The 22,979-nt window shown below is 33.6% G+C and overlaps 2 protein-coding genes across 2 annotated transcripts in view; one reads left to right on the top strand and one right to left on the bottom strand.

Moving 5' to 3' along the window:
- CIP2A (cellular inhibitor of PP2A) overlaps positions 1-18,034 on the bottom strand; it is a 35,487-nt gene extending 17,453 nt beyond the window's left edge. Inside the window, exons 1-10 of the mRNA XM_019651171.1 lie at positions 17,875-18,034; positions 14,066-14,213; positions 12,163-12,275; positions 11,190-11,284; positions 10,574-10,670; positions 9,565-9,687; positions 9,273-9,418; positions 6,746-6,821; positions 2,457-2,675; positions 1,141-1,300 (exon numbers count right to left, since the gene is read on the bottom strand). Coding sequence (XP_019506716.1) covers positions 1,141-1,300; positions 2,457-2,675; positions 6,746-6,821; positions 9,273-9,418; positions 9,565-9,687; positions 10,574-10,670; positions 11,190-11,284; positions 12,163-12,275; positions 14,066-14,213; positions 17,875-17,976 — 1,279 coding nt within the window. The 5' untranslated portion in view covers positions 17,977-18,034. The remainder of the gene's footprint in view (positions 1-1,140; positions 1,301-2,456; positions 2,676-6,745; positions 6,822-9,272; positions 9,419-9,564; positions 9,688-10,573; positions 10,671-11,189; positions 11,285-12,162; positions 12,276-14,065; positions 14,214-17,874) is intronic.
- A 107-nt stretch (positions 18,035-18,141) lies between these two features.
- Positions 18,142-22,979, top strand: part of DZIP3 (DAZ interacting zinc finger protein 3) — a 126,023-nt gene continuing 121,185 nt past the window's right edge. The window contains exon 1 of the mRNA XM_019651165.1: positions 18,142-18,487. The gene's annotated coding sequence lies outside the window, so the exon portion shown is untranslated. The remainder of the gene's footprint in view (positions 18,488-22,979) is intronic.

Here is a 22,979-nt window from a genome sequence, read left to right on the forward strand (position 1 = left end):
AAAAAAACGGTCAAATCTGGTACCATTCAATGAGAGAACGCCTAGATATCTTACAGATATCTCTAAGGTCAAGCAAAGTAATCATGTGGCTGCATGTTAGAATCACTGGGGTAGTTTAAATAATCAAACTCCTCCCCACTAGGGTTTCATATTACTTGAATTAAATTAGAATCTCTGGAAGTAAGGTTTAGGTGTCAGTATTAAAATGTTCTCCAGGCGATTTTAGTACATAGCCAGGGTTAAGAATCACCGCTGTAAAGAAGAGGAAAATTAAGAAGCAGCAGCTCAGAGAGGAGATTAAACATACGGAGTTTGCTCTAAGACAAGACAAGGTTGAGCAAATTCTTGTTGCTCTGAAACACAAAGAAACCTGACCAGGTAAATGTAAGAGATCTGGTTGAGATATAGTGGCTCCTTACTGAAAATAAGAAAAGCATTAATGAAATATTATAAAATTGGGATTTGGACTTCCTATCAACTTAGAATCAGCTAATCTTAAAAAAAAAAAAAGGTAACACAAGGAAAGACCTAAGAAAATCATTATACGGAAGTTAAGCAGTGATACTAATTGTATTCAAGGTATTCTTTTTTTGAAATGAATTTGTTTTGATAATATTTGTCCTTTTTATAACCAAGTATAAATATATCTTTATTAAAACATTTATGGAGACTTTAATTTTTAAAACACAAGCTAAAAAACTGAGCTAAAATAATGACACCTCTACCAGTATTTCTTTATTCTCTAATACACCCAACCAAAGATGGCACCACAAATCATCCGGGGCAGCAATTAGCAGCAGAGGAGAGTAACAGTGCCGTTATTGCAGAACGTATCTCCTAATCTCAAATTGTGATACAAATATCCAAGTCAAGTTTAAAAAGCATTTCTGAAAATGTTCCTTAGCTTAAAAGTTCTGCACAGAAAAACAAGGAAAAAAAAGTCTGAACAACTTTTATGGAACCTCTTCATTGAGAATTAGTTCTACAGTTTAATAATTAGATCTTCAGTTCAATAATTCTGAATAGATACCAGCATGAGAAGTGACAAAATTACAAATAAAGACAAAAATGCAGTAAATACAATGTTAGAAAAAAAATGAGTGGTTATTTAGTTTCCATGTTTATAACAGTAAAGGATATTTAACAAAACTTCAATGGCCTTGACCATCCTTTCACATTTTTTTCTTATTAAGGTCTCATCTAAATTTTGCTCTGTGAACTGAAGCTGATCAAGGACTGTAGGCAGCAGAAGGGTCACAAAATGGTCAGCTGAGGAACTGTTAGCAGTATCTATGACATCCTGGAGTATGAACCACCATCAATGATCAAAAACAAAAATAATGATGAAATACAAAATGCAGAAATAGTCATCACTGAGCTGCAATGTTCTCTTTAAATTTTTTATAATTACTTTAATAGTTCATTGACCTGTGTGTCCTATTTAAAATCTACCCTTTTATCCAATTTTGAGGACTATAATGTATTTTTTTTCCCCTCAAATGGAACAATAAGGTTTTGGGCTAATTAACTACAAACAATGCTTTTTTAAATGGACTATATTTGTGATTTAAAAATTATTCTAAATTAAAAGTATTTACTGAAAACGAATATCTAGAATTTGCTAAATGTAATTATAATTAAATAATAGACACATCTTAATATTTTACAACCACAAATAATTCCCATCAAGAATCTCAAAAGGCTTTTTCAATGCTAAAACTGATTATTAACAGTCAAGACCAACATAAAACAGAAAAAATAACTTCTGCATAATCCTTAACAGATAGTATATTTAATCAGTCATATACATTTTTGTTTGTGCATAGGATCCATTCGGGAGAGGGGAAACATTCTAGGAAGATACTGGAGTAAGCAGAATGGGTATGAAAACAGAACTGTAGAGACTGCTAAATGATCCTGATAAGAGAATCAAAGAAGGTAATGAATGACCTCTATGGAAAGAATTTGTCTATATCCTAAGTGCTTAGAAGTGTCTGGCACGTTCCACTCCCTTTTACTGACTGAATCCAAGGTTTCTCTATTAATCTACTTAACAAGCTAATAAAGCTGGCAGTACCTACTGAGGTGGAGAAACAGATGTGGCTACTTCAAGAAATAGTCATACAACAACAAACATACAAATCATAAACCTTTACTTATTACACTGAAAGGAGTGTGTGTGTATATATACATACGTACATATATACATATATACATATATAATACATATATACATTTATACATATATATATGCTCTTCAGTGAAAAAAGGGAAAACACTAACATTTGTGACTTTGCCAGGAAAAAAGAAACTCAGTAGCTGAATGGTGGGGTGTCTAGTAATTGAGAAGTTTTCCTACAATGTATGAATGACTGGAAGTTTATTATGAACATTTTTGAAAACAAACTGTTCACTGAGAATCATAAAAGTAAAAAAGTCAAATTGTCACATATTACCTCAAATATTTCCTTGAACAGCTCCAATGCTAAAATAGAACAGTTGTCTGATGCATCCAAAGGTTGGCTTGACCAACGAAGTAGAGCCACAGCAGGCTCTAAACATTTAGAATGGCTTCCCAGCATGGTGTTGCCAGATGGAGATTGTTCAAATAGCATCTGAGTGAGCACGTGGCGCAGCTGAGTCACTGAACAGAGGGCAAGAAGTAATTCTAAAACCTGTGCAATACAAAGTCTTCATTAAATGTCAACTTAATGTACAAAGCAATCGAATGATGAAGCTGAAAATGACATACAATTTTAAATAAAATGCTGTAAAACAAAAATTAAATGCAGCTTACAATTTTTCTTTTCGGATTATTTTTCAAAATGTGTGAATAGGTTACAGAAGGTTTCAAAGAAATTTGTTAATGATGGTTCCTCCTGATAAACAGAACTGTGAGAGCCAAAAAGGAAGGGCAATTTCAACTAATATTATGTGCCTTCTAAGGTACTTAATTTTTTATTTTTTGAAGCTGAGCCATCCTGCCACCTGTTGGCAGCTCAGCTCAGGCCAGGTATTGAACCGCTGTTGCTCAGAGCTCAAACTCTTGAGTGAGCTCTTAACCATCTGACCACTCAGCCGGCCCAGTACTTAATTTTTTTAAAGCACAAACACATTTTATTCTTAAAATTAAAAATCAGTAACTAACACTTGTTGTCATGCTAACTTTCAAGAATTGCTATTAAGCACATTTTAGGTTAATACTTAAAAGTGGCATCCCAAAGCATTAAAACCTTAAGAATGGCTATTTCCATACTATGTTTGCACACTGTCAGCATTATGCCCCTTAGCTCTCCCAGTCTAATTTCTTCTTTACTTCATAAACTGGGCCTTATACCAATATGTAACATAGCATCCCATATCAACCTGTTTATTAGCTGTTAATTTAAATTCTACCTTATTTCATATACTGCCAACTTATCATTAAAATATTTTTTGTCATCTCTTTGCCTATTCATTTATTTTCTACCTTTATCTGTTTCTTATAAATGACATATAATTGGGATTTGTGTTTTAATCGACTTCATCACATCTGATTTTAATAAATTCAATCCATTAGCATTTATTATGCAAAAAATGATAAACAATATTTGACTTATTCCTTTTGAAATATATTAAAAAATTGTGTTTAAATAGGTAGTACAGTCCCTTGATTCCAAAGTCAAAGGTACCAGCCTGACCTCTAGCTATACTCCCTGGGGGCAAGCAATGCAACTAGTTTCTTATTTTTCTTACCAGAGATACCTTATGCACATAAAAGAAAATACTTCCTCAAGTACACTTTGTAAGTATAACATACAGAGAAGCAAAACAAATCAATCACTAGCGCAAAGTTAGATGGTTTTCCCACAGTGAACACACCTGTGTAACCAGGAACCAGATTAAGAAAGAGAATTCTACCAAACTCTAGAACCCACTTGCATCCCTTCCTAGATAATGCCCCAACCACTCCTCCACATCAGATATCAGACACACAGGTTACTTTTATCTTAGCTATTCTTGGATCTTTGCATTTCCACAAAAATTCTTCAATCAGCTTACCAGTGTATATTAAACAATCACATGGAACTTCATATATAAATAGAATCTTGCAGTGTATACTCTTCTGTCTGGCTTCTTTAGCTCAGCATTGTTAGTGAGATTCATCCATATTGTTGCATGCAGCTGCATTTCGCTCATTTTCAGTGCTGTATAGTGTAGTCATGCTCCACATAATGACATTTCGGTTAACAACAGACTGCATGTACAACTGAGATCCCATAAGATTATAATGGAGCTGAAAAATTCCTACACTGAGTGTCGTCTTAATGTCAGAGTGCAATGTGTTACTCACGTTTGTGGTGATGCTGGTGTAAACAAACCTACTGCACTGCCAGTCATATAACAGTATAGCACATACAAGTATGTACAGCACATAATACTTGATAATGATAGTAAATGACTGTTACTGCTTTATGTATTTATTATACTATACTTTCAAATCATTATTTTGGAATGTATTCTTTCTACTTACAAATAAAAGTTTGCTGTAAAAGAGTATGGTGTTACGCCAGCAGCAGATTCACACATCTCATACTTATAGCGCCTTTTGATTGCATCGTTTTCTCTTGGTTGACGTAGTCTTGTGTTGTTTTATATTTTAGTGTTGCCTAAGTGTAGTGTTTATAAAGTCTACAGTAGTCTACAGTCATGTCCTAGGCCTGCACATTCACTCACCACTCACTCACTCACTGACTCACCAAGAGCAATTCCAGTCCCTAAGTTCCTTTCATGTTAAGTGCCCTCCACAGGTATACCATTTTTTATCTTTTATACCATATATTTACTGTACCTTTTCTATGTTTAGATATGTTTAGACACAGAAATACCATTGTGTTACAATTACCTACAGTATTCAGTGAAGTCCCATGTTGTATAGGTTTGCGGCCTAGGAGACATAGGCTACACCATATAGCCTAGGTGTGTAGGCTACACCCTTTAGGTTTGTGGAGAACTCTTATGATGTTCGTACAATGAAGCATTTCTCAGAAAATGTCCCCATCGTCAAGCGGTGCATGATTGCATTCCAATGTATAAATATACCAGTTTATCTGCCCATCCCATTGCCGATGGCATTTGGGTTATTTCTAATGCTTGGCTATTAGGAGCAGTACTGCCATGTTTTATATGTTTGGTGAACATATGTATTCAATTGTTTGGGATAAATACTTATGAGTGGAATTGTTAGGTCCTGGTTTACGCATGTGTCCAATGTTAGTAGATAATACCAGTTTTCATAAGTCATTGTATCAATTTTCAGCCCATGTGTATGGGGACACATAAAGTTTTTACATTCTCATCTATTATTAAAATTATTCCTATTTTTTAATTTGAACCATCTGGTGGGTGTGTAGTGGTATTGCACTACCATTTAAATTTGCATTTTCCTGAATATTAATCAAGTTAAGCAACCATTTCATATTTATTGAACAATTCAAGTTTTCTCTGTTTAGGTTAGCCTACTGAGTTCAGTGTTTTTTTATGACTTACACGTACAAGTTTTTAAATAATAGATTTTAGATTAGAGTCCTTTGTTGGATATATGTATTATAAATAACTTTACCCACTCTGTCAGTTGCCTTTTCACTCTCTTGTTGGTCTTTTCATGAACAGAAGCTCTTAATTTTAATGTAATCCTACTTATCAATTTTCTTCCTGTATAGTGGGTGCTTTTGTTTCCTGTTTAAGAAAATCTTTGTCTATCCCAAAGCTGTGAAGTATCTGCCACATTTTTCTTCTAAAAAATTAGTTTTACCTTTCACATTTAGATCTACAATCTTTCTGGAACTGATTCATGCATGTGGTATGAGGTAGGGGTCAAAATTCAGTTTTTTCCCATGTGGATATTAAAGTGACTAGTGTCATTTATTGAAATGATCATCCTTTTAAAACTGCATTGTTATCAATCAGAAAACCATAAACTATGGGTTTGACTTTGGACTGTACTCTGTTCCATTGGGCTAGCTGTCTATCTTTACGAAAATATTGCACTGTTTCAATTTTTGCTGCTTTATATTAAGTCTTGATACCTAGTAGTATTGTAAGTCCTCCAACTCTGCTCATTTTTTTCAGGAAAGCCATGGTTATTTTTGGACTTTTGCATAACAATACGGATTTTAAAATAAGCTTCCCAATTTCCACATACACCACAATAAAATACAGAAACAAAAACCACTAAAGACTGCTGTGATTTTGACTGACCTAATATTGTAAATTCTTGCAATCTATGAACTTGGTATGACTGTATTTATTTAGGTCTTTTATTTCTCTCAATGTTTTAATTTCAGAGTAGAGGCCTTATACATGTTTTATTGGAGTTATCTCCTAAGCATCTGACATTTTTAAAACTCAGTAAATGGTATTATTTAAAAAATTTCATTTTCTATTTGTTTAACAACTTCTACATGTCTTTTGGTAAGCTCATGGACATATCTGTCTTGGCTATGTAGCTAGAAGTGAAATTGCTCTGTTATATAGGATACATATATTCAGTAGGCACTGTGAAACAGTTTTCCAAAGGGACTGTGCCAGTGTATAAAGATTCGAAGAGGTTTTTAGAATATTGGTAATGTTCTGTTTCCTGATCTAGATACTGGTTATATGGCTGTGTTCAGTCTGTAAAAATTTAGAGATTTTTGTGCACTTAGATTTTTCTTCACATTATAGCTTTTAAGATGTTTAAAGCAAAAAGTCATGTTTTATATACCTTTGAAGAAGAATCAGCATCCTTTCCATTAAGAAGACCTAATACTTGATTAAGACATGAAGAAAAGTGCTCATACCTAGGTTTGAAATAAAAATATACATCAAATGAGAAGGAATTGAAACATCAAGATAGATTTACGTACAAAATTATAACATTTAAGTGTTTTCTTTTATCTATTTTGAGCTTCTAATACAAAAGTCTTTACACTTAAAACTTGAAACATACTCTACTATTATTATACATAAATTGGCTCTGTCATTTACTAAACAGTGAAAAAACAATGACTTGTGGCAATAAATTAATCATTGAAACTTTCTGTACCTCAATAGCCTTTTTTTAAAGGTTGTAAAATGGAAAGAACATGAATATTCTAATCAGCTAAAAAGCTACTTATTTACAAAGCATCTATAATTGCCAGACATTAAATTAGGCTCTGCAGATATAGAGATAAGGAGCAGGGCCCTATGCTATACAACTCTAATAAGTACTAGAGGTACCAGACTTGAACCTTAAAGAATAAACAGGAGTCAGACATGTGAAGAGGAAAGAGTCTTCCAGCCTTCCAGAGGAAGCACTCCAGAAGAAACAGCACATGGATACATGAAACGGCATTTCTTGCAAGTTGGTGGTTCTGTGTATTGTCTGAAATGATTATATAATAGTATGTAAGAAAGAACATGTGAAGAAATAAGGCTGAGAGGTTGCCAGGGACTAGATTTTGGATTGCTATGATGAGAATATGGACATTTTCTTTGAATGCAATGGCAGATCTCAAATTTTAAAAGGGACATTTGGTTGGAAAAGTTGAAAATGGAGCTTATGCATATGTCAAAGGAGTCAATTGAATGGTAGGCACTAAACAGATAGGAGAAACTATTGAATAAGATAGGACAGAATGAGACAATGCATAGAATATTAGGATATGTTTATGAGTGAAACAGGAGGGCACTAAGTAAGAATTGGTATAAACACAGGTAACTGTTCAGGAGCCCAGATTTGAGGGAACTCCAATTAGACGGGATCCCGTTTTTTGTTGTTGTTTTTTTCTCTGTGAAACAAAGATCAGGTCATCCTCTGATTGAAAAGTGGCAAGAGGAAAGTAGCAAATATTTGAAAGAGCCACTGTAGAAAATGTGAAAGAAAGTTGATTGGGAATAAATGTAAGAGGTATTGCCCAGATAAAGTTAGAAATCATGAATATATAGCACACAAATTGATGAGGTATGATTTTTCTCAAGCTTTGATTAGGAACCCAGGCATTCAGGTAGACTTTGGAACAGATTCGGTAATGTTTTGCGAAATGGTAGAGCAGATACGGTAAATAAGAGGACAACACAATTAAGCAAAATGTTTTTCTTTCTAGAGGTGACTCTGAGAATCTAGGCTAGAGAGAAGATAGATAACGGAACTGAGAGATGTACAGAAGTGATTAAGCAACCACCTAATAATAATATTCAATCAGGTTATCTTTCTGTCCTCTTGGAGAGGTATATCCAAAATATTTTTTCTGTTTACTCTGAAGCTGTTAAAAAAGCACTATTTGGTGGTCAGAATGAGTATTATATGAGAATATATTGGGAGGATTTTTACATCAGATAAACAGGGGGTAGGTAGAGGGAGGGCACTCTGGAAGACAATTCTCTTATCTATTGATGCTTAAGAGAAAAAAAAAAAATGAAATGCCAATGTGAGTGCTTCCTGGTTTTGCAAAGTATCAGTTAACCATGAGTAATGGATAACCTTGCCCTAGTGCTTAGCTTTTGTTTTTTTAACTTCCAGATTCTATGTTCCTTAAAGATTAGGGACATGGGACTATGTCTTCATATTCCTGACTCTGCTAACAACCTCTCCTCCCCCAAAGCTTAGCAGGGACTCAATAAATGTTTTCCTGTTTCTGAATGATTCATTAATTTAACTCTTTGAAGCAATTTAAACAATTTTCCAGCTTAGGACCACTAGCAGCTTAGGCACTGGGAAAATTTAACTTGAGATGCAAAAAGGACATGAGGTCTTTAGAAAACAGTTGCTAACTGATCTCAAAACATAAATGATCACATGAAATGCCATTGAGCTAGAATAGACATATAAGCATGTGTTTTCATTTTCACTTTCTAACACAATAATCACCCACTGAAAGAAACATCTATTTTTCATACACAAAAGAAAAAATGCAAAAAGACAGACTAACATGAATGTTCTTATAATAAAAATATTCTTTCGAAAAATCATAATGTTCAAGGTTGAACTGGTTTTGAAACAGAGTAATCAAGATGTGTACATTTTGGGGAATGACACAACCTTATCCATCTAAGACGGAGACTGACATACACACATACCCTTGTTATACTTTTACATTTCAGGCCAAGAAAGAAAAAAGAATGGGAATAAAGCACATCAACATATTCTGATTTAGTCTATCATAAATCAGTAGAATTCAAGTTTACTAAATCTAAAAAGGCAGTTTTATTAATCACAAACACATCTTGGTTAAAAAAAAGGTCTTAAAGTTTGTCAAAGAGAACCATACCTGGTAAGATAATCAGCAATTTTAGGGTTCTTAAGGAGATCCATCAGTAGATCAACTGAATACTTTCTGGTTAGTGTGCCATCACCATTTATGAGAATATTAAATATTAGCTGAAAAGTTTGATGAATGTTTCGAGCATGGAATAGCTTGAAAACAAATTAGGGAAAGTATATTATACAAAAAATTAAGTTGACACCATCCTAAAACTTAATAAAGATCCTCAATGACTTTTAAAATATCAGAGAATACAAATTTCAGAATTATTTCATAAATAATAAAAAATCATATTTACCTTTTCCCCAACCTCTTCATTTAACGTCAAACTGGATAATATTGAAAGTGCAAACACAACCACAGTTAAACTACTATGGGCCAAGAAACTTATAAGAGTTCGATAAAAAGATTTCACATTGTTCTGAGGAAGAAAAAAATTTTAAAATAAATTAGAATGAAAAATGATAAGTTTTATATTTTGGTTCAGAAAGTATATCTTGCACAGAGTAGGTAAACTTTTATTAACTATCATTATCAACTTAAGAGATCATTCAAGAAGATGGTGCTTTCATATATTGCTTACAGTATTATATGAGTAAATAGATACAATCTTAGTGAAAAGCAGCATTTAGATGTGGGATTATGAACGAATGTTTACCTTTCTTAAACACTTCCATGGCTCAAAATAACCTTTACTGCCAAAGTATGACCAGGTCAGCAAAATCCAGCACACGAACAAATGAGATACTGAAATACTGAAAATTGCACAGCAGGGGGACTGTTTACAAAGTACCTTAAATAATAAATTTTCTTGATTTAATATATTTCCAATGGTGGGTCAGTTTACCTTTTTAGTGTGCTTTCACTTATTACAAGTACTGGTAGTAGATGCTAGGCATTTACTCATGGATGTTTCTGATGGAATTGCTATTGATTTTGTAGAAATACAAGACTGAGGTAAATGGGATTGCTAATGATCTGCCCCCCTTCTATCAGCACAAAATAATTTAGCTTTTCTTATATTATTCAATACAACAAATAACGAATGCTTTGGAGTAGGAAAACTTTTAGTATTCAACATTTGCATTAAACTTTAAGTTATCGTTTTAAATACAATATATATAAAGGCTGGAATACTTCAAGTTATTTATATGTCAATCTGGTTCTTTGTTAACTTTGATGGGCCAGCTGGAGGAGAAATAAGAATTCTTGTTAAAATTATCTTAAAAAAAGATGGACAAAATTTTCTTTAAGCATAGAACCCATCACAAAACAAGAAAGAAACATTTTATAAACAAACTTCTTACCAAACTCTTTATGTATGTTTGAACAGAAAGATTGTGTCGACAAAGATTTGCCAATAATCCTAGACAAGGCATTGTTAACTCATCTTCAGAAGACTGACTGTGGTTTTAAGAAAAATAAAAGACAAAAGCATTAAATTCATTCTAAATTACTCAAAATTATATAGTAATTTACACATTTAAATTCCTTTTTGAATGTTAAATGAAAAATCTGATTAATATGTGAAGACAGGCAAGCTTTGAATAGTACTGCCCATTTATTTCATGTTTTGGAACTAAATGATCCTATTCAACTGCAGCATAGAAACAGGGAAATAATTGTCAGTGACCATGTGCTATCTCATCAGCATATTCTCCTATCAAGATTAAATACAGACATACAACTTTCAATGTCTATAATTTTTTCTGTTCAAGTAAATTCATTTGATAAAGTTTTGTTATGAAAATTAAAGCTGCTTTACACCATTTGATCCTAAAATTATCTAAAAGTAAACAAAAATCAAACTCTCACTCAGTTTAAAAAGTTGGAAAAAAACTAAGAAAAACTGAACTATTATATGGTTTTAGTTTAAAAGTAAACCAATAGATTATTTGGTTACATGTTTGGTTGCATACTCACATATGATCTATCAGGAATGTAATTAGTTCATCTATATTGGCACCAGATTGAAAAATTTTGACGTTATATGTTAACCTCTGCAGAAGTTGAATGCACTGAGAATAAGAAAACAGTAATAAATACAAACACATAAAAACATTGCATGCTCACAAAAATGGACTCCTGTACATATTCTGAGCATGCCACCATTTCAGGAGGCAGAATTTATAGCAAGAACTTTTCTATTTCTTAAAATGGTTCTCTCTCTCTTTTTTTTTAAACACAAAGTAATGAGACTACTAAAAACTTTAGGGTTCATCTCTTAATTCACACATTCCTATACATTCTGTCTTAAACAGAGTATCTTATCATCAGCCTGTCACTCAACCATCTTAAACTTATATGCAGGTTGAAATAAATAAATAAATAAATACATAGGTATATTCCATCAATTCTAAGACATATTTTTTTTCACATTTTACCACTCTTAAAATTGCATGTCAGTTTAATTGGCAATACTTTTCTATCTTAAAATTGCATTTTAGGCTCAATAAAATATTATGGATATAAGAGCTTTGAGTCTATGCTAAATAAGACCAAATCGATAGCTTCATTTTTTTGTAGAATGTTTCCTCAACAGATTGAGACAAGGTGTCAACTCCAATTGTAATTTTAACGTGAAAGCTTATATCTCAAAATGCTGACATCTGTTTGTAAGTCTGCCAAAGCAGTTATAATGTAGATTTGTTTTGCTTACAGTAATAGTGCTAGATGTGGATAAACTTCCCTTCTTTAGAACTTTTAAACAGTAGTACATGTGTGATCAACCAGTTCTTAAATTTATTAATGGCAAGAACTGTACCTAATCATGCAGTATAATGCCAGCATATACACTATAAGTTAGCAGTTTATAATAGATACTATCAATTTTGAGCTGAAAATTAAGACAGGAGAACAAGTATTAAGTGAAAAGTACTGTATGATGTATATATACCTGCAAAAACACTGAATCACTGTGGCAAGTGTTGATCCGACAAATCACGCCTGCCAGCACATTATTCAGGTTATATGTATTCTGAAGACAGTCTTTGGTTTCATTGTCTAAAGCTGTCAATTAAAATAAAATGGCACAAAATATATCATTTTTATATATGGTCTTCATGGATGAATAATAACTGATGCTAAATTGATTTCCATATTAAATTTGCCATTATATGAAAATATCAAATATAACATGGCTATTTTATTTACAAATACTTTCCAATTCAGAAGTTTAATCACAGAAATTGTATGAGCTGCAAAAGGGAAGGGAATATGAGCTTTTTTTTTTTTTTTTCCCCAATAGACAAATGATTTCTCTATGTGGACAAAATTAATCTCAAGGAAAAAAACTTGCTTTACTTATTTGTAGAAATTTTGCTGTCAAAAGATTATCATTTCAAATTTTTTTTTGTAGTCTGAAACTGCTCTAAAAATAAAACCCATTAATTAAAAAATAAAAATTTAAAAAGCAAATATAAATAACATCACTTAAAAAACTTCTAATCTATTTAAATGTTGAAAGTGACTGCCATTTTCATACAAATAGTTGGTGTATGTTAGAATTAGCACAGCCTTTTTGTAAAGCAATTTAGTAATGATTATCAAATTGAACAATGATCTGAAAATTCTACTGGAAATCTATTCAACAGAAATACGCAAATATTTGAGCAAAAATACATAAAAATGTTCATTGCATTATTAATTCTAATAGCAAAAACAAAAAAGAACACACATGAGTATCCACCATTAGTAGAGTGACTGAATAAATTATAATACTGTACTACACTTCTGTGTAGTACAAGGAGACTATTAAAAAGATATCAATATGGAATAGTATCTAAGATACACCAAGAGGAAAAAAAAAGTGGTAACTCCGCAACACCATTTTGTTAAAAATAACCAAAATTATTTGTTAATTTATTTTATCTAAAATTATTTGTTATAGCATAGAAAAAGATCTGGAAAGACACGTATCAAACCATTAAGAAATATTCCTAATATCATCCCCAAAAGTAGAAATGGTGAGGGTTTGTGATAATGAGTAAAGAGTCACTTTATTTTACTCTCCATACGTATCTCCACTGTCTAATTTGGTAGCCACTAAGCCACATGTGACTATTTAAATTTTGATTAATTAAAGAATCAGTTCCTCAGTCTACTACTCAAACTTCAAATGCTCAATAGCCCTATGTGGTTAGTGGCTACTATACTGGATAACACAGATACAGAGCATTTCCACCATCAAGACAGTTCTACTGGACATGCTGCTGTAATCCTTCTGGATCGCTGGGGTTTTTGTAAAGAAACATGTATTAATTTTGTAATCACACACAGAAATACCTTCCCTCCACCCCCAAACAAAAATCAAGAAAAAAAAATACTTAAATGAAAATTTAAAAACTAAAGACAAGGTAGGAAAAAACAGAAAAAGTAACACCTGCATTTTAGCCCTTAGCTCTAAGTTCAGTGTAGCCTATCAAAAAAGGATGATTTTTTATTTTTGATCACTAGCTATCAGTTTTCTGAGTGGTGTATTTAACACTGGCGTTATGTACATGCTCTTTTTTAAAATTCAAAAGTAGGTCAGCGTTTCCCAAGGAGCATGCATTCTTTTGTGTAGAGCACTGCAGTTTTGATATGCTTCAAATTCTTTGTCCATAATTTTAAGAAAGGATGCATACAAGATGCCCTTTTCAAGAGATCCACAAAGAAAAATAGTTCTGAAAGGACCTGCAATAAAGAAATCTTTTGAATGTGAATCATTCTCTGAAAGATTCTATACCTAAATCTGCCCCTTAAAAATATTAAATTCATGTATCTTCTAAAAAATAAAAAAGAGAAACTAAATACATTACCTAGTTGAGACAACAAACTGATAATACTTAAAATCAGTGGTGCACTTATGTTTGGGTCTTCAAGTAGCTCTACAAGGCAACTCAGGCATTCACTTGGTAATATCTGATTTGATGTAAATAATCGTGTGAGCTTCTGTCCAGAAATTACCTACAAAATAGTAATTAAAATGTGTTAGTTAAAAATTGGCAGTTTTCATCCCTTTTCCATTTTGAATAAAAACTTAGTTCTTCCAAAGTGCCACTGCCACTCTTTCCCAGCTTAGAAGATTCATACATGCTGTTCCCTCTGCCTGAAGATTAATTACCTATCTCTTTTCTCACTAAATAATGTAATTGTTCAGGTTTCAGTTTTAAAGAAGCTTTCTCTAATCCTCATCTACCAACTAGGTTAGGTTTGCCTATTACACTATCCTATAGTTCATTATACTTTTATTTCATAAACTGGCACACTTTTGATGACCTAGTAATATTTATCTTCCCTACTATAAAGGCATAGACTACAAATAAACACTCTACTACTAATATATTTAATTAAAGAATGAATTCCAGTACACTCATTCCACCTACTTTGAGGGAGGCAATAGAAAGTAAAAAGTAGCTAAATCCTAAGGCTTAGCTATGGGATTAACATCCGAATCACTTCTGTTCCCTCCCAAAGGCAGTAGCTGAGTCCAGAAGTTAGAGATTACAATTTTTTTTTTCTTTTAAGCAGCCAGGTTAGGCACAAATTTTATTTTTGGTTATTCCACTTTTTACTCCTCTGTTATAACCTTACAAACCACCCTCCCCCTTACCCCTCAAGAAGGCAAAGCTGGTACTGAAGGCCAAAAACAGTTGGCAGACAGCCACGTTATTTTCAAAATGTTTTGAACGTTATTTATTATTAAGCAAGTCTATTCTATAAAAATGGAAGAACAAATAGTTACTTTAGAATTAGATTAAATCTCTTCTAAACGTTTTCATTTTTAAAGGATTAAGTCTAAGCAGGCTGTTTTAACATCCATCTAATTTTTCCTTTCTGTGTCCCTTTTATTCTCTCACCTAGAAGTCAGTTTTTCTTCTAAAGCTTTGCTGATAAGAGAGCTTCAGAATATCTTTTCCCAAGAATTATGTGTCTTAATATTAAAGTAAAAGTCTGTAAGACTGAAAAATAGGTCCAAAGGTGAAATTAGTAGATATTTTGTGGTAAGGAGCCTTCTGAACATTGCGATTTTGCCTACTTATAAAACTAGCCCTCTAGAAGATTAAGACATTTTCTGCTTTAAATACAATTTTGCTCAAAACTGGACCTGTATTTCAATAACATAAGTACTCTAACATGTAATAATTATTTATTACAAGGTAAAATTTAAAATTGCTTTACAAATTTCCTTCTTTACTCATACCCATTGAATGTTTTATGCAAATAAAATTTATTTTAGTAATAACTAATACTTTAGCATTTACTCTGGCCTAGACATTGTTTTAGGTACATTATGTTAATTATTTTCATCTTTATAACCTGCAAGATAGGTGCTAACTGTAGTGCAGATGAGTCAACTGAGGCATACACTGAGATAGTAGCAAAATTGGGATTCATTGTTCCTGAATCTATGCTCATAATCATTACGTGAGATTAGTGCTATGAAAAATCATCAAGATTGAGACTGGTTCAGCTCTGCCATCATAAAACAATTCAAAGCTCAGATTCTGCATGGGACTATAAAGAAAAAATATAGAAGTGCAGCAGAATAGCAGAACGAATAATCTCATTTCATAGGATAATCATCTCTCTTCGTATCCTCAAATGTTGCTCTCATGAGGTCTGCACAAAGATATTCACCATTAATATCATCACCAAAATGGTTAAAATTTAAAATCTGAAAACACCAAGGATCAGTGTGGATGAATGACAGCAAATTTCATACACTGCTGGTGAGAGGGTAAAATGGTATAACTTATGAAAAGTTGCTTGGCAGTTTAAACTAAAACTGAACATAAACTGTAAGGCTTATAATTTCACTATTTATATAAAAGAAATGAGTGCACATATAGCCACAAAGAGTATAAAAATATTTATAACAGATTTATTCAAATTCTACCCAGAACTGGAAACAACCCAAATTCCCATCAACAGGAGAATATATAAACCGTGGTGCATTTATACAATGGAATTCTACATAGCAATAAAAAAGAACGAAGTACTGGCACATGTACAACACGGATGAATTTCCGATTATATTGACTGAAAGAAAGCAGATACAAAAGTGCATATTGTATAAGTCCACTTATCTGAACTTTATGAGAAGGGAATTGAAAAAAACTTACAGAGGGCTGGAAATGTTCTATAGTATGATATGGGTGGTAGAATATATTGTATATATGTGTATATATATATATATATATATATATATATGTTAAAAAAACCTATCAAGCTCTTTACTTAAAATTAATGCGTGTTATGCATTGTACCTATGTTATTGCTCTACGTGGTAGATTGTTTTTCAGTAAACCTCCTAAAAGTTTGGAACACTATCAAGAAGCCACTCTCTAAGCCTCAAATTTCTTTGAAGTCTCCTTCAATTCATAACACAGTAGTTAGATTCACAACATACCTGTTTATTCTCAAAGAGAGGTAATGTTTCAAATTAATATTAGAAATACTTAACTCCTGCATCTCACATAAAACTGACAGCCCAGCTCATTCTGTGGCTTCTGGATCCATTAGCACACTGTTCTATCTTAATTAAGAAGCAAACATTAGCATTTAATAGCTAACACCCTCATCTTTATTAGGTTTGCAGAAATTTGTTGAGGTAATGAACGAAAAAGAAAATGTACTTAGGTGATGAGCACCTGAAGTAGTAAGACTTAGGTGAAGAGCACCTGAACCAGTGAAGCTTGAGACAACAAAGACACATTTAAAGCACTCCAGTTTCACCCAAGACTGCTGTTGCTGTAACATTCACAATCGTCTTCTCTTTGTAGTATTTTGCTAATCTTTGGTAATTTACCTTTTATTATTGGATTACTATAACAAATAGAATATGTTTTATGTAAATATAAGCTGTCACCGAGAATTAAAATAAGCCTTGGTTGGGCTTAATTATTTTTTTATTAAACTGAGGTTAGTTGGAATTCCATCAATGCTTAACAAATGACAGCGGATGGAGAGCAAAAAAAAAGTTATAACACAGAATAAGTACTCTAGACACAAATCAGTGGGAACTAATAAAAAAATAAGAAAGCAATTCAGTATTTTAGGACTGAAAAACTGAGTAATATATTTTGGTAAAGGAAAAAGATTGATTACTAATGAGATTGCCTCTTAATCCAGAGAAAAATGAAGTATATTTCAAGTTCGAGGTCAACATGAGTTTAAAATAAAAGCAGGAAGGAACAGGCACGAGGAATAAAACAAGTTTTTATCATCACTCCCCATCACCTTCACCCGAGAATCACTGTATATTGTCATGGCTCTGTTACGATGGGGGGGAGGGGGGCGGGGGAAGCAAAAGAAACGATACAGCTTTGAGCTTTCTCCTCTACCAACCCCAAACACAGCCTAAATTCCCCAACCTTTTGTCCCAACCCTCCTCTTCCCAGGACTTTTCAGCAGTCACGCGTCCCTCCCGTAGCAGCCAGCTGAACGTGGAGGGACTAGGGGCGGGTAGAAGAGGGTGGGAATTCAAGGGTGACACTCACTCGCCTCCTTTACTGGGACAAAAACACAGCTGAGGAAGGCGGGAGCTGTCCTTTCTACCCTAGGCTGGGGCCGCGACACTCCGGCCGCACGGTGACCTAAGTGTTACTACAGCGAAGCCCCTCACCTCCAAGTGCCGCAAAAGCTGGGTAGCGTTCGCCTCCGACTTTACGGCTTTATACTGACTGATGGTCAGGAGCAAGGATTTCAAGCAGGCGGTAGAGTCCATGGAAACCCGCCACAGCCCCGCCAGAGGGCCACCACTACCCTCCCAGGTCGGGTCTCCGGCTTTCGCCGCGCTTTTTTTGATTTTTCGACCCCACCCCCTTCGCTCCTAGAAGCTTCCGGTTCCGGTCGCGCTCCGGAAATCCCGAGGCACCCTTGGGGACTGATTGCTGGCCGTGACCGGAGGGGAGCGAGGGGAAGAGGAGACGAAGGGACGGGGGAGTACGGGTAGAGAGATCGAGGCGCTTGATAATTCTGTGAAGTGGGCTGGGAGCTATCTTTTCAGACCTGAAAAGCCGCGAGGTTTCAGCTTTGAGATCCCGTGAAGACGAGAATCTCGCGAGAAGTGCAGTTGCTGCTCCACCTGTGAAGGGGCGGTTAGACGCAAGGGGTCCTTGCTCATCAGTGCGCCCGGTTTTCGTTTGATTCTTCGGCCTTCACGCTGGATAGCCAGTTTTTCCTTTGCGCATCATCCTCTACCCGAGAAATGGTCGCTTCCCCCTAGTCTAGACACGGTGAGGATCTCTGAGGAGGAGAATCTTGGGCTCTAGTATTTGAAACGGCCTGGGGAGGGGTCCCTTTATAAAAGCTTGTATGTCCACCCCTTCTACCCAGGAATGTTTGTTTCTCAGAGTAAACCTGTGGCCGTTGGGATTTTATGGCAAGTTAGTCATGCGTTAACGATAGTCGTTGTCAAACTTATTTGAGAAAGCTACCCGCGGGTGACTCCTGGGCTGGGTATTGCTCCGGGACTGTTCTTATTAGCGTCAGTTTTTGTAAGTGAAGGTATCTGTTTTTATTTGGCATGCTTGATTGTTATATAAATCGCGGTGTCCGTGGAAATGGCACTGTCGTTTACGGCTTATGATCAGAGATCATTAATATGCATGTATATGTCATTAAATGAGTCGAGTAGCTGGTTCTGGAGCTTTTTGCTTAACGTATGCTACTGTTGAATAAAGATTTAAAAAGCAGTTTGGAGAAAAATTTAAGAATAGGGTACATATCCTTTTAATTAAACCATTTGTCAGAAACCATGTTTTGTCAATTCAAAGGAAGTATTCCTTACATCACTTTTTAAAGGCAGGACTTATTTTTATATTAAAATCAATTTTAAAAGTAAATACGAAAGCTTAAAATAATCTAGCCAATTGAGACATACACGTAAAAATCATTGGGTAATTAATGTATTTATGCATTCATTCATTCTGTAAACAATTATTGAATGTGTAAAGTGGGCGAGACATCTAGATGTCACTAGTTAGGGAACAAAGATAATGTAGTATCCCCTGTTACGAAGGAACTGTCTAATAAGGGAAACATGCTAAATGGTACCTATGGAATTCACATAAATTAGGGGCACCGTGCAGTTATGGTAAAGAGTGAAGTTGGGCGGTCTGCTTACACATCCTACCTCTGCCTTTTCCTATTTGACCCTAGGCAGATTCTCACTGCTTCCATCTCTTCGTAAGATAAAACCAGGCTAACAGTAATACCTGTTGCATAAGATTGTTCAGTCAATAAATAATTAGAACCTACAATGTGCTAGGCACTGGTCTAGGTACTAGATTCAGTGAATAAAGTAAAAATCCTACTGTCGATAGAACAAAATCTTACCATTACATTATCTTAGGGAAAAGAAAAACTAATCAACACAATAAGTTAAGGAAACTGAGATGGAGAAAAAAAATGCAGCAAAATGATTTCTCTAATGTAATGGTGGCTGAGAAGAAGAGAAATGGGAGGTCAGGATAGAGAAAGCAACATTTGACGAAGTACTTCAAGGAACCATACTCTCTAGTGGAAAAGATTTCTAGAAAGAATAGCAGAGGTCCTGAAATGGAAGCGCACCAGTGTCAGAAACAGCAAGGCCCCCACTGCCACTGGAGTTGAGAAAGTAGTAGAGATGAGATCACAGGTGTGCAGACAGTTGCTTGGCATTATTATGTTCTCAGCATGTGTTAGTGAGACCTTAGCTCCTTGGCAAATGAAGTGGTAACAGTTTTGTAGTGTGAGACTGTTCATTAGTCATTACAAATGCGTCATCATCATCCCCATTTTGAGCTGAAGGAAAGGGTCAAAGCTACTTGCTGTAAGTGCCATCTTTCTTTGAACTTGCATTTTAACTTAAGCAGTCACACAAATTTTCATGTCTTCCATAAAATTTTCATTTTAATATGAAATAACATCTTTCTCAAAACACCAAAAATTGATGTAACCTTAGTAGGGCACACCATGATGATAGTTGTGAGAAACCCTTACGTCTTTCATCAGAGATAATTGCATATGGGAAACACAGTCATATTTTAAGCCTCAAAAAGTGGGGAAAGTAGGAAGAGATGAAGCTGGGTCCAGATGACTAAAAGCCTTATTAGCTTTGAGCTTGGACTCCATCCAGAATTCAGTGATGACATCTTGTTTTAAACCGGGGTCTGATCTATTATAGTTAGGTTTGTGCTTTAGATTGATTACTGTGGCAGCTGGATGGGCTGTGATTTTGAGAAAGAAGACTAGAAATATGGAGGATATTACATTTGCTGGAGTCTTTCCAAAGGATAACTAAGATAATTGAAGTGGAGATAGCAAAGAGCTGACAAATTTGAGAAATACTTCTGAGGCGAAATAGGCAAGATTTAGTGATTAATTTCAGATATGGATAGGGATGAAACTAGAAAGGATTCCAAGTTTTTAGTTTGAGTAGTTGAGAAGATACAGATACTGCTAAGTAGTTAATAAAAAGTATTCCGCTTGTATTTTATATTCAATGAAATTTTATATAGTTTTTCATACAGTCTTGTACCATTCTTGTTAAGTTTATTTCTGGGTGTTACATAATTTTTGTTACTGTGAGTGGGCTCTCTTTTTCCCCTATAAATTTTTAATTGTCATTGCTTCTATAAAAAAAGATACTGAGTTTTGGTATATCTTTTATTCAGCCTACTAAAATCTCTTATTCTAGTAGAGTTTTGCTTACTCTCTTAGACTTTCTAGCTATATGTCATCTGCAAATAATAATTTCATCTCTTCCAATATTTGTTGTTTTGCTGTATTTCATTAGTGTAATCTCCAAATCATTGAATAATCATGGTGATAAGTGAACATTTTTACTTTAATTACTTAATAAATGGAAATTACCAGTATTTTAACACTATAATTTGTGCTATTGGTGTGTGATAAATATTTTTAAAATATTTAGGAGATTGCCCTTTATACCTGTTTTATTTAAAGATTTGCCAAAATGTCTGCAAAAAAATTACCAAATGTTTACTTTTACCCTATTTTGCCATGTATAATGTGCACCTTTTTGCCCAAATTTGCAAAGGAAAAGTAAGGATGCATATTATACATGGGTAGTACTAATTCCGTATCTATATAAATTGTTTTTAATTCTTTTACTTATGCTTATGAGTTAAAGGTGTAACTCTAGAAATCAATAATGATATCCGTATGCAAAATAATACCCTGGAATATGATAATCGGTTTTGTTGAGCTTACAACGAACTTGCAACAACAAAGTGTTTTTGGCTTTTTATGATGCGTAAATATCATAAATTTGTTACCAGTACATAACATTTCTTGTACCATAATATGTTAAAAAAATAAGTGCTAAAATTCCTTTATAATACAAAAAACAAGTACCTAAATGTAAATAAATAAAAATTTAAATTAAAAAATTAAAATGAAGATTTTTTTTTCCCTGAAAGCTTAGGCCAAAAATGTGGGTGCACATTATACATGGGAGTGCATTATACATGGCAAAATACGGTGTGTATCTTATTTTCTCTTTAAAATGATAATGCAATGGATTATGTTGCTTTTGTTCTTGGGGTAATAATAGCTAACACTGTCTGAGCATTTGCTACGTGCCAAGCACTGTTCTAAGAACTTTATACTTACTACTTAATCTTCATGACAACACCATGCTTTAGGTACTGTATGTTCTCCATTTTACAGATGAAAAAACTAAGAAGTGTAATAATTTGTTATCACAACGGTTGTAGTAACAAACCTATTTGCTATGCTGCAAATGTTTTATTCAGGATTTTATATCTATGTCATGAGAATTTAAAAAAATTTTTCTTTATTCTCTCTTTTGGAATATGGGTTATGTATTACTTTTGAAAAATGAATTGGAAGTTTTTCATCTTCTGTGCTGTAGAATAATTAGGTCACATAGGAGTCCTCTGATACAACACCTATAAAATTAAGCTTGATAGCTTATTTAGTGGTTAGAGCTTTAGAAAATATTTGTATATGTAATAATAGGATTATAGATCTGATAATTTTTCTCTCTTTTCTCGAGTTGATTTTGGAATTATGTACTAGAAATATTTTGGCATACCAACTATTTCTGTAGATTTAAGAAATTATTGATAGAGAATTGCATCAGTATTCTAATAATTCTCTTAATCTCTTATTTGTAGTTTTAAATTTCCTTTTTCATTCTAACATTATCTTTTTTCTTAATTGGGCTTTCCAGCCATTAGTCTATTTTATTTGTTTTTCAATAACCATCTTTGGTTTTATTCTTTATTTCTTTTTTTCAAAATCACTAATTTTACTTTTATCTTTATTAATTCCATCCATATGCAAACATTTTTATTTGTTCTTTTTATAGTTTTTGTAAAAGTTGAAGGCTTTGTATATCTCCATACAATTTTTTTTATGATGAACATTTGTTTTATGGCCCCCCCCAAAAAAAAAATTAAAGACAGTAGCTAAAGTGAGCATCTGCATTTTATGAGTCAGGTAAATATATTTTTTAAATGCTAATTTCCATTCATCAAATATTTGCAGAGTACTAGTTTTTTTCAAAGAGCTTAGAGTCTGCTGGGGAAATTGACAAGCCAGAATAAGTGCTTTAAGAGAAATAGAATATGCATAGGAACATCTGATATTTTTTAGGGCAAAATATTAAGTATCCAATTTATCAGGGATTGGCATAAAATTCCTGTTCTCCGTACATTTTTATTACTGTCTGTTCTTTATATTTGGCATAGGTATTTT

Source organism: Hipposideros armiger, unplaced genomic scaffold, assembly GCF_001890085.2.
Source record: "Hipposideros armiger isolate ML-2016 unplaced genomic scaffold, ASM189008v1 scaffold_154, whole genome shotgun sequence".
NCBI classification, from domain to species: domain Eukaryota; kingdom Metazoa; phylum Chordata; class Mammalia; order Chiroptera; family Hipposideridae; genus Hipposideros; species Hipposideros armiger.